The following is a 12,619-nucleotide window of genomic DNA, read 5'->3' as shown; positions in this document are numbered from 1 at the left end:
TAGGGGAAAAAAAACAATTTCGTGTGTGTTTCTATACAAGAGGATAAATGTTAACTAAATTTATCATGGTAATCATTTCACAATATATGTAAGTCAAAATCATTAGACTGTACACCTTAAACTTATACAGTGCTATAGGTTGATTATATCTCAATAAAACTGTAAAAGAAAAAGTAAAGAAAAATATCTATATGGTTAGATATAAATATACCATTTGCTATTTGCTTAACAATTGTCCCAGAGTTTTGTTCCTTTCTTCCTATCTTGTTTTGGATTGGATTGGACTTTTTAATATTACACCTTATCTCCAGTCTTGGCTCGTTAGCTTTATCTCTTTGTTTTTGTGGTTGTCATCTTCTTTGTTGTCGTCATCACTGTTTCAGTTGTAGCTCTCGGGCTAGTTTCTACTGTACAGTGAAGTGAAGTAGCGTTCCCTGTGCTATACAGCAGGTTCTCATTAGTTATCTATTTTATACATATTAGTCATATTAGTGTATATATGTCAATTCCAATCTCCCAATTCATCCCACCCCCTCTTTCCCCCCTTGGTGTCCATATGTTTGTTCTCTACATCTGTGTCTCTATTTCTGCCTTGCAAACTGGTTCATCTGTACCATTTTTCTAGATTCCACATATATGTGTTAATATATAATATTTGTTTTTCTCTTTCTGACTTACTTCACTCTGTATGACAGTCTCTAGTTCCATCCATGTCTCTACAAATGACCCAATTTCATTCCTTTTTATGGCTGAGTAATATTCCATTGTATATGTGTACCACATCTTCTTTATCCATTTGTCTGTTGATGGACATTTAGGTTGCTTCCATGACCTGGCTATTGTAAATAGTGCTGCAATGAACTTTGGGATGCATGTCTCTTTTTGCATTATGGTTTTCTCTGGATATGTGCCCAGCAGTGGGATTGCTGGGTCATATAATAATCCTGTTTTTAGTTTTTTAAGGGACCTCCATACTGTTCTCCATAGTGACTGTATCGATTTACATTCCCACCAACGGTGCCAGAGGGTCCCTTTTCTAGTGGCTGTTTTTAAATCTTTGTCTATTAATTCCATCATAGCTGTCATTTCTATATTTGCTTCCATAGATTTTTCTCCTGATTATATGCAATATTATCGTGCTTCTTTGTATGCCTGTATGTAGATTTTTATTAGATGCCAGATATTTTTAATTTTACATCGTTGGACCCGGTTTGGACTTTGTTCTGGCGTGCCTATAATTTACTTGAGAGCAGTATGATTCTTTCAAGGCTTGCTTTTAAGTTTTGTCAGAGTGGGTCCAAATTAGCTTTTTGTCTGTGAGAAGGTGCTGATCAGGAGAAACGAATCAAGTCCAAGGACAAAGTGAATGGAGAGGAATAGGACTCAGGAGCCAAGGACAGAGCACAGAGGAATGGATAGATCAAGGAGCTGAGCCTGGCACAGCAGAGGAGTCACATTCCTGCAAAAGTCACTGGGGTGGAGTGGGAGGGAGTTTGTGTTCATATGTAACACTGAGTTAGGTTCTGGGCTTGGATCATCATAAGCAAGTTTCTCACTTACATTCAGAGGCTGAGTGTGATGTGGACATTCTCTTGGTGAACATCTAGCATCCTTTGTCTCCACCCACTCAAAGGAAGGGCTGAGCCGGCTCCACATATTAACTGAAATTCTTGCCGCACAATTACAAAATGACCTCTAGGGGGCATTGCAGACCCCGTTGAAAACCACTGGTTTGGGATCTCAGGATTTAAAATATGTCCTTACTCTGCCCTTTATTGGCACCAGTTTCTCAGCTTGCCACATCATGAGAGGCCTCCCAAAAGCCCTTTCCTTCAGATACTCTTCCTGGATGAGGAATTCATTTACTTCTGTGGCTGCAGCTATTGCCCAAGGTTCATGGCTCCCACACCTATATCCCAAGCCTCGTCCTCCTGTGGCTGCCTCTTCCTGTCTGCTCAAAGTCAGCTCACTCATTAAACCTCAGCTTAAGTGCCACCTATGCCATGAAGTCTTCTCCAGTGGCTCCAGTTGTCAGTAACCTGTCCCTCCTCTCGCCCTCAGAGATGCTGCCAATGGTTTAGGTCTTAATTGTGCAGAACTCCTCAAGCTGTAGTCCTGATTCTCTCCCTAAAAACCTGGAGAATGGCTTGTTAAAATGGAAGTGCCAAGGCAACATCCTCAAAAGATAATAATTTCAATAAGCCTGGTCAATTATTTTCATTTACAAACACCCACATCAAAGAAATGTATATCTCAACAAACTCTCAGGGATTTTGATACAAATTGAAATTGGAAGAAAAATTTGCCTTGGGCGTTTCATGTATGTCCCACATGGTTGTCCCCATTGAAAGGTTTTGTAAACCTTTTCAATGTGAGAATTGTTTTTTAATGCTTGGAAGTGAGCTCCATGCTGGACATATAATTGGAATTTTTAGTTTTAAGCATCAGGAATTGGAGATTAATGGGACCCAGGGGGGTCTTGGTGATGGGTTTTAGTCTCCTGCATAATCTGGATCAACCACCTTTATTCCTTGATATGTGCAATTGATAGTGTTTTCTGAGTCCTACATACAGTGCTTCAGTAAAATTCAATACAAAGGAAGCTTCAAGACAAGTACCCTGGCCTTTCTTTCAACCAGATTACTGCCTCTAATCCCATCCTCTACAGACATGCTGGAGCAACCATTGCCTGGGACCCAAAGATTAATAAAACTAGTTTCTGTTTTCAAGGAATTTCAAGTCTAACATCTGAGAAAGATAGGTAAATATAATCAAACAGTAATCAAAACATCTAAGAGGTAGAGAAGTATTGGCAGAGTCAGGGAACTTAATATCTAAACTGAGTTTAAAAGAATGCATAGGAATTAATTCAAACAGGCAGGGAAGAGCAACTTAAGCAAGGGAACCGAAATGTGCAAACAATGGAGGTGTGGATCAACAGGGTTTATCAGGGAATGAATGGGAAGTGCAGGAGTTTGGTGAAAGAGGGTGGTGGGAATGGACCTTCCTCTTGACCTCGGGTATTCCAATGAAAAGATGAAGAAGCTGGTGGGATAAATTTGTGGGAATAGACCCTTGAGGTCACTCTTGTCTCCTTTTACTCAGAAGCAGACAGTTCTTTTTTTTAAATTTTTTTTTATTAATTAGTTTATTTATTTATTTTTGGCTGCATTGGGTCTTCGTTGCTGCACGTGGGCTTTCTCTAGTTGCGGTGAGCAGGGGCTACTCTTTGTTACGGTGTGCAGGTTTCTCATTGCGGTGGCTTCTCTTGTTGCAGAGCATGGGCTCTAAGCACACGGCTTCAGTAGTTGTGGCACATGGGCCCAGTAGTTGTGGCTCGCAGCTCTAGAGTGCAGGCTCAGTAGTTGTGGCGCACGGGCTTAGTTGCTCTGCGGCATGTGGGATCTTCCCTCAGCAGGGCTCGAACCTGTGTCCCCTGCATTGGCGGGCGGATTCTTAACCACTGCGCCACCAGGGAAGTCCCCAGAAGCAGACAGTTCCTGATGGTATGGTCACAGCCTCTCACTTTCTCAAGCACAGCAGGTTTCCGAAGCCCCTGGGGTTACAGCTTTGGGCTCCTTATTCATTCTAGGGCAGTGACTTTCCAAAGGTTTGACTGCAACTTCTAGTAAGAAATACATCTTCTTTTCCCACTTAGGTTGTTACATAATATTGAGCAAAGAATTTGAAAAAGAATAGATAACATGTATATGTATAACTGAATCGCTTTGCTGTACACCTGAAACTAACATGACATTGTTAATCAACTGTACTCCAATATAAAATAAAAAGTTAAAAAAATACATCTTATGCTATGACCTGGAACTTACACACAAATATAAAATTGAAATACAATTTCCATAAAACAGTATCTCCATTACTGCCTGGAATCACTTTGATATGTTATTTTCTATTTCCATTTCCATTTAAATTCTCTTCTGTTCCTATTTTTAAAAAATTAAATTTGGGTGGCACACACTAAGTTGATTTCACGATCCAATGAGTTACAACTCGCAGTCTGAGGAACACTGTCCTAAGACATATCCTAGTTCGAGAGTGTTGAGAAGCAGCACAGTGCAGGAGCTAAGCACTTGGACTCTGGAAGCAAAACACCAGAATTGACGTCTTTGTTCTCTCACTTACAACCTGTGTGGCCTTGGGCAAGTTACTTAACCTTTCTAAGCCTCAGTTGCCTTGTCTGCAAAATGGGATAATAGAGTTGTTGTGAGGATTAAGTGAGTATATATATATACTGACTCAGAAAATTGTCAGGCATCTAGTAAATGTTGCCTATGTGTTAGCTGCCACCACCACCATCACCATCATCATCTCTGATCCCTCCTGTTATCCTATTCTAAAATGAAGCTAAATTGCAGTACCACTAGTGGGGGCAGAGGGGATAGCAATACCAAACGATTTATTTACAAAGCTGTACAAAACTACAGTGTGAGGGGCAGGGTGGGGAGGTGCCCTGGGATCCTGTTCACACAGGCTGCCCCCACCCCACTCCTGTTTGCAGGGATAGGAGGAGGGAGACTCCTTTCCCAGCCGTGGTTTGGCGTTCTGGATAAAGGGATGACAGCTGGATCTGAAATGATCCCCTCTGCTTTCCACTAACAAACGTTTTATTTCCTCACTAGCTCGCTATTTGTGACCACCTAGCATCCCACACCCCTAAAGTGAGGACTTCCTTCTTACTCTGCATCTTGGGGACCACATTAGAATGTCAATCCATGCAAAGGGAAATTGGATTTGTTTTCTTACCAATTCAGTGCACTCAGTCCAACACGGGGCAGCCCACAAGCGGGGGATGGGGGGCGGGGGGCAGGGTAAAAGGAAGGCTGGCGTGTTTCAACCCTCCTCACCCAGCACCTCAGATACTCTGATGGTCCAACTAAGGAATAAAAGGGGCATCTGGCACCTGATGGGTAGAAACCAAATTCAAGAACATTCTATCAATTACACAAAGGACAAATTCAAGAAATAAAAAACCGGAGACTTGGAGTAAATGTTTCATTATTGGTCATGATGATCAAAAGATGATGGTTAAAACACACACACACGCACACGCACACACGCGCGCGCGCACACACACACACACTCAGACATCCCCCAGCCGCAGGACCCCACCCCCACCCCCTGCTGGCGTCTCTGGCCACGCCCTGCAGCCCTCGCTCCACCCAGGACTCCGCCCTTCAGTCGGAATTCTACCGCCTGATTTTAACTTCCCTCAAGGCGGTGCCCGGATGCTCACTGTGAAGAAAAGCTGAGGACTTGCCCTGGGCTGGGTAGCAAATGCCCACGAGTCCTCCTCTATCTCCAATTCCAAACCGTGCTCCTTTTCTCCCCTCTCCCACCCCATCATTGTTCCCCTGAAACAAATAGGATGGCTTCACAGGTCAATTCTTAACACGTACAAACACCAAAAGCAGAGGAAACGCCCCTGGCCACCCCCCTCCCCCCAAACCCCAGTGCTGGGAGAGCAGCCAGCGGCGGGCGAGGCTGCCTCGGGAACTGCGGAGCCGCTGGAGCTGTCCGGCCGTTCTGGAAACTTCTTTGCCTCTGGGCTTTACCGGGAGGCCTCCTCCTTCAGCTCCTTGTTTTTCCGCACCTCTTCCGCGTGCTTGTCCTGGGAAGGAAGGGAGGGAAAAGGACAGGTCACACGGGCTTTCCCAGGATAAAGGAAGGCCGAGGGGCAGGAGAGCCAAAGCAAAGAGTGTGGCCACCACTGGCCACCACAGGAAGTGACGAGCAGGGTCTGCAAAGGCGTCCTGAGAAGGGGCAGAAGGTCGCAGGTGAACGAGCCTGCTGGTGGGGCCCCTGGATGCTCGTTGACTAGACACAGCCTCCCTGGGGGAACCCACCTGGCAGGGACCACCAGTCTCCACCGCCCTTACCTGGCCGTCTGGGGGCTGCACTGATTATACTGCTTGACTTAATGTAAGGAGTAGCTCCATGTAGCTTGTGCCGGAAGAGCAGGTAGAACTCACTGCAGGTGGCCCCTGCACATAGGCAACTGGACTCCCCTTGTGTTTCCTGTCCATCTCCTTAGTGAGGGTTGTCTTAAGCCCCCTGATGAAAGGTGAGGGCTTGTAAAGTATAAATCGACTAAAGAACTTCTGGAAGTGTCCAGCTCCACAAAGTGGCTTTTTTTGTAAGTGTGGTAGGTAAAAGAATCCTCTTTTGTGCGTCAGCATCATGAAACCAAATGATAGGATCTGACTTCAAACGCCCATCAGCTGTGTGTCTTTGACTAGCTCACTTCACCCGTCAGGCTCAGTTCTCTGGTATTAAAAAGGAGGGGCATGGATAGGAAGCTCTTTTACCTCTAGAATTCTGTGATTTTAGTGTTCACTTCTAGGGCTTATCTCGGTCTACCTTACATCCCTGCTCATGGTGAAGACGTCTGGGTCCTCCTTGTGGGCAGGGAGCGCGCCTTTTCCTCTTTGTATCTCTCAGTTCCTCATATGGTACCTTGTGCACGGTAGGCGCTCAGTAAATCCTCTCTCTGCCAGAGCCTGGCATCCACCCAGATATCATCACATCCAGGTATGGATCCACCTGGGGGAGACCCACTGAGGCAGCCCAGGGTCCCAGGATGTACCTTAAACTACAGATCTGTCCCTGGAGAGGCCCTAGAACTTTCCACGTCCCTGGGGAAAATGTGAGGAGTGGTATGTCTAGCAGTGGTTCTCAACCTTGCTGTTCGTCAGCAGGACCTGAGAAGCTTGTTAAACTGAGGTCCTTAGGCACCATCCCTAGAGAGCCGGGATTGGTAGGTCTGGAGTAGGGTCCAGGTATCTGTAGTTTTAAACTTTACACCAAGTGAGTCTGGTGCGGATGGCCAGTGATTCACACAAGTACTGACAAAGAGACATCTTTATAGGTGTCCCTGGCCTGGGGCAGAGCACACACCTGTCTCTCATCCCACCTCCTGTCTTCATCGTTGGGCAAAGGTGAAGAGTGGTCAAGATTCCAGAGGAGTGATGCTCACGCAGATGTCTGCTCTGACATCTTGCTTCTTTAAGGCTTATCTCACTTCCAAAGCGCTTCCTCCAAACTGTGGACCTTCCCCATCTCTCTAGCTCAGAATCTACCTCTATTCCCAAGTGAGCTCACTGAACAGAACCCTAGGTTTCTGGACTCCCTTTCCTTGGCCTCCAGTGGCTCCCTGTCTGACAAAAAGCCAGCAGGATGATTGTGGGCTGGTCTCCCTGAAACAAGCATTGAAAGAGCCACCTGGGACTTCCCTGGTGGTCCAGTGGTTAAGATTCCGTGCTTCCAATGCAGGGACCGTAGGTTTGATACCTGGCCGGGGAACTAAGATCCCACATGCCACATGGCATGGCCAAATTTTAAAAAAAAAGAAAGAAAAAAAGAGCCACCTGGCCTCATATCCAAAGAACTGGGCTGTAGTCCCAGCTGCACTGCTTAGTGGCTGTGTGACCCTGGACAAGTCATTTGACCTTCTCTAACATGGTTTCCTCATCAGTAAAATAAGGATAACACCCATCCTGCCTGCCTCATTGTGAGGATAGGGGTATGATGAAATAAAAATGTTTTGCAATTTTTCAAATGCCATATCATGGCTCTAGCCTCAATATTTCCCTTGGGTTTAGCCTAAGAACCCATGCCCCATCCTATCCCAATCCCTAATTTTTTTTTTTTCCTGCAAGAGTTTGCTCCTACCCATCCCTCAATAACTGGGGAAGCCTGAAATCAGACCCGGAACACTTCCCTCCCATGTGATACTTGATGGAGGCCTTGCTGCCCCTAGAAGGATGGAGAAAGAGAGCGGAGGACCTGCCACATGCTGGCCAGCTGCAGGGCCTACACAACATCCAGATCCCCTGTGAAGAAACCAGATCTTTCTAGTCGCTTTGCCAAGGGTCTGAGACTCTAGGTGGTTGGGCAGAAAGGAGCGGGGACCACGCAGCTCACCATGGGACGAGGCCACCGATCGGGTCCCGGGAGTCACCGCGCAGCAGGCGGCGCCTGGAAATAAAACACAGAGCTGGAGCTCTCCCAGGAGCCGCAGGAGAAACTGGGGCAGCCTTGGGACTCAGGAAACGAGGCCAGCATGTTCTCAGCAGAACGGGCTGTTATTCCACTGACACGTGGGACCAACCCCAGTCTCTCACGTTTCTCATCTTCAGGCGACACCATTTGGTTTATTGACAAGAGGCAGAATATTGGAAAGACCAGTGACTCACTCAGTCCATATCAAGAGACTTGGAGAGGATTGTGTTTCCTGCTCAGTGGGCAACTCAGCTCATCATGCCCTTGGCTTAGAGCCAAGAGCTCAAGTCAGCATCTTTCATTAAGTCAAATCGGTCCATTCAAGGATGAAGCCAGGAATGTATAACTGCTCGTTCATCCCTACTCCCCTGCATTAGGCAGGCTTTCTCTAGAAGATAAGAGGTCTGATCTCCCTCAGACAATAAGAAATTTCAGTTGTGTAGCTGGGCAGCATGTCACCCAAGGAACTCCAAAGCTCGGTTCATTTTTCTTGCCTATGACTTCCCCAATCATCCCTTGGAACTCTCTAAGGATCCAGCCTAACAGAATTCTTGCCTGAGGCTGCCTGCTCCCTGAAATGGTCTGCGTGTCCATTATACTTGCCGTGGAAGGAGGAACAGGTCCCAAGAGTCTCCTCTCTGATCCAAGACCACTTACCTTCTCTTGCAGCCGTTCCAACATGGCGGCAAGGTGGGCCTCCCGGTTCTCCTTGTTGGACTCCATCTTCTGAGCCAGTTTTTCCTTTGCCATCTTGATGAAGTTGTTGTTTTCCTCAATGGCTTTTTGGATCACCTCCCGCTCATGTTCTCGCTTCTCTGCCAGGTGCTTCAGAAGCTCAGCTTCCTGGTACTAGTGGAGCATGGAGGGAGAAAGAGGCCCTTGAAGGTGAGCATGCCAGGGTGTGTTTTTAGCATCATGACTTAAGAGCTCCACACTCAGAACACACGCCTCCCTGAGCCTGGTTGCCTGGCCCATTGGCAGGAAGCAAGGACACTTCCTGGATTCTCCCACTGGACCCTCGGTCCTCTTTTTCATTCATTCACAAATATGGAGTGACCAGATACTAAGTACCAGGCACTATTCCAGCAACTTGGGAAAGAAAAAAGTCTACTAGAGACAAGAATGTATAAATAACTCTAACCCAGGCTAGCATGCGACATATGCCTTGAGAGATAGAAAAGAAGTGCTATAGGAATTCAAGGGTGATAATTTTCAGCTTCAAATATGAAGGAAAGCTTACACAGAAATGGCATAAGAGTTGGGCCATAAGAATCCGTAGAAAGCGAGGAAGGCACACCAAGGGGTGAAGGTATACCATGCCATGACCTTCTTCCCCCTCCCCCTGTTAAGGACCCCTTTCCTTAATTGTCTAGCCTTTCCCTAAATCCTTAGTGTTGGTCAATGTCTTACCTTGTCACGATAAGGTCACCTCTGGGAGTTATGTAATTCAGTGACTTATCCCCCTAACCAAACTCCTAGAGACCTGGGGCTTTTCCTTCTTTGTTTCCCTCAATGGTGTCTCATTCTCTGCCCGGTACCTGGAAGAGCTGCCTAAATACCTATAGGTTGGTGGTGACCTGACCCCCAGCTCAGAGCCACCACCTGTCTTCCTCAACATCTTCCCCCTTATGCTCAGACAGAGGGGAAAAAGGGACAGCACCGACCTTCCTTCGCTCCTCAGCCGCTTCCAGTTTCTTCTGGATTTCTTCCAGCGATGGGTCTCGCCTCCGGGGGAGGGAGGCATTGAACTCGGGCACCCCATCAAAGGAGGGTGGCTTCAGGATGACTTCAAAGGACTGGCCAGAGGTGCATTTGTTCAGCTCGATGACTTCCATGTCGGAAATTACACACCAGTTCAGGTCCACCGTGTCTGCTACAGAGAGCAGAAAAGGGGCTGCTCACCCCCTGAAGACCATATGGGCCCCCCCCCTAAAGCATGCACACATACATGGGAGGTCTGAGGTCCCCAAGGCAGACCAATGACCAGGGTTCTGGGTCTGTCCTAAACATGGCACCGAATGTCGCTGGGCCTGATGGGGCTGAAGGAGTTGGTAGCCACAGGAAGGTCTCAGACTCTGCGAGCAGGGGCCCCAGGATAAGGGATTTCTAATAATGGCTGTAGCAACTGGCTTTGCTTCTGCTTCTGACAAGATTCCTCCAGTGGCTGAGCTCTTGCTTATATTGGCACACACTGAAGCGTTTACTTACCACCCACCTCCCATCCACTCCTCGCCCCGCTACCAATCCGATGGCTCAGCCTTCGGACACCTCTCCCCTTGCCCCGTCCTACCCTGCTCTCTTCTTTCTCTCCAGTCAGTACTGTCTCTCCGCTGGCTTTCATCTTTTCTCCTACACTCTCTCCCACACCAGCCTAAACAGAAAAAACAATCTCAGGTGACCCAAACACTCCCACCTGTCATTTCCAGACCAAATCCATCCTTTCCTTTGAAGCCCCAGGAAACTAAGAGGTGACCTATGCCCTGACCACCACCTCCAATCAGGACGTGGCCATTCAGTGCTCCCTGCCAGTGTCCTGGGACCTGTCACAGCGCTCAGGTGGCATAGCGATCCCAGAGCCTCCTTGGGTGGCTGAAGAGCGGAAGTCCCTTGCCACATCTGGACCTGCTCAGAGCATTCTCGACCCTTCACTGAGGAGACCTGTGGGCGGCTCATTTACACCATGACTGTCCCCCTTCTAGGCTAGGTGTCCCCGAGGGCAGACCCCCCTGTCTACTCGGCCTCTGCGTCCTCCACAGCGCATGAACAAAAGCTGAGATCGAGGGCACTCTGCAGAGGGTCTGACTCAGACCCCCAGCTGCTGTCTGGTCCCCCAGGCCGCAGCCCCACGCCCACCTTCGCGTGGGACTTAGACCCTCAGAATCAGCTGTGGTGATTTTACTGGCTCTGGGAAAGAGAATGTGGTGTAGGGGGGAGATTTTCAGGAAACTGCGGTGGAGGTGCTGGCCTCCTGGATGCAAGCTACAGGAAGCTTCCGTCTTTACTCTTCTGACTGTGACCCTCACATACCTTCATATTTATAGGATGACTTATTCAGGGGGTCTGCCAGGAAACAGGAGCAGAACAAGGACACCAGCGGGAGTTCCTTCATCTTCTCTTTGTAGGCTGTGGAAACACCCGACAGGTGAAGAGGGCAACCCCCTTCCTAGACTCAGAAGCCAGCACCCATGCAAGTGTGGGTGCCTGAGCAGCGGGGGGTTACCGAGCTCCACAGAGGCACCCAAACCACCCAAATCCACCCCTTGGTTGGAGACCCAGCCCCTTTTGCCCTGAGCAGCTCTGTTCAGGATCCCTGTGTGTGATTTGGACCCACTTCCGTCCACCTGCGCCTTCCAGGGCACCCAGAGGCCCCCATCTTCTCTCCAGCACATCATCTCCCTTTGTGGTACTGAACGCAAAATGCCTGCAGGTATGGACCTCAAGCACCAGTGCCCTCGCCCCCGCCGGCACCCTGGACCTCAATTTCTATGTCCCCGTACGTGCCCAGGATATTCTGCTCCTTTTGCTCCAGTATGGAGGAAACCCACACTCCATTCTCAGAGTACTTGGCAGTGCTTCCCTGAAGGTAAAGAAGGCCACTGCCATCCCTGTGGTCCTGCCTCTCCCTGGGTGACAAGGTCAGGCTGTGAGCTTTCCCTGACCATCCCAGTGCAGTGGTCAAAGCCAGTGAGGTTGGTGTCCATGAGGGCTGGAGGGGTCCCCCCACCCCCATTTGGTCTCTCAGTGTTTGGGGAGGATTTGGGAACTGCGAGGTCATGAGTTAGAGCTGATAACTGTTGGGTTTTTTTTTTGCCACGTCGCACAGCTTGTGGGATCTTAGTTTCCTGGCTAGGGATCGAACCCAGGCCCTCAGCAGTGCAAGTGCCGAGTCTTAGCCACCGGACCACCAGGGAATTCTCTAGAGTTGATTTGTTGGGTCCAGTCCAACCCACCTCCTCTGGGCCCCTCCCCCATCCCTACTGCCCTGAACTCTCCCCTCATTTCCTTTTACAAATTGAAAACAGGATTAACTGCAAAAATAATACATGGGCATTGTAAAGACTTTTTTAAAAACAAGTGCTAATGAGTAAAAGGAAGAAGAGCTCAGCTGTGATCCCACCCCTCATCCAAAGGTAACCTCTTTTAACCCTTAGGTGTATTTCCTGTCAGCCTTTTATCTTTTCTATGCACATGTAAGTACATCTATGCGTGTACAGAAATACCCTATGCTGTAGTGCCCCATTACGTAAACGGTTTTTGTACCTACCCGCGAGGGTCATGTTTTCTGGAATGTGAGAGGTGAGTCCTAGTGAAAGTCAGGGTAGGTCTGCCACCAGCTCAGGACACTGTCACAAATCAGAAAAGCAGATCGTTTTAGCTGACAGGTTATTCGCATAAGGAAGGTCTTTACACAACTGGGGAGGAAATCCCAGGAGGTATGTCATTTGCCCCCACCTCCAGGCTGACTCTCCCTTCTCCACACACCGACCCCCCCTTCCATGTCACTCAGTCAAGTTCAGTTTCCAAGCACTGAACTTGGAAAATTTCATAATTGAGAAGTTTATCATTTCATAATTGGTTTCCCAATCGCAAGACCCCCTAA

At 48.1% G+C, this 12,619-nt stretch overlaps 1 protein-coding gene across 3 annotated transcripts; it reads right to left on the bottom strand.

Moving 5' to 3' along the window:
* Positions 1–5,524: 5,524 nt before the first annotated feature.
* Positions 5,525–12,372, bottom strand: STMN4 (stathmin 4). 3 transcript variants are annotated; one of them, XM_029203405.1, is made up of 6 exons: positions 12,284–12,296; positions 11,047–11,142; positions 10,310–10,390; positions 9,684–9,892; positions 8,677–8,868; positions 5,570–5,629 (listed from the first exon to the last, which is right to left on the bottom strand). In XM_029203405.1, exons 1-6 carry the CDS (start codon positions 12,294–12,296, stop codon positions 5,570–5,572), a joined length of 651 nt encoding a protein of 216 aa, XP_029059238.1. The 3 variants fall into 3 exon arrangements, with proteins under 3 accessions (XP_029059239.1, XP_029059238.1, XP_029059241.1); XM_029203406.1 differs by lacking the exon at positions 10,310–10,390 and having other exon boundaries at positions 5,525–5,629; positions 12,284–12,372; XM_029203408.1 differs by lacking the exon at positions 10,310–10,390 and having other exon boundaries at positions 9,684–9,889.
* Between the last annotated feature and the right edge of the window lie 247 nt (positions 12,373–12,619).

Source organism: Monodon monoceros, unplaced genomic scaffold, assembly GCF_005190385.1.
Source record: "Monodon monoceros isolate NGI ecotype Baffin Bay Population unplaced genomic scaffold, NGI_Narwhal_1 Super_Scaffold_5, whole genome shotgun sequence".
NCBI lineage: Eukaryota > Metazoa > Chordata > Mammalia > Artiodactyla > Monodontidae > Monodon > Monodon monoceros.
The sequence above is the reverse complement of the archived record's forward strand: the minus strand, read 5'-3'. Positions and strand labels throughout refer to the sequence as shown.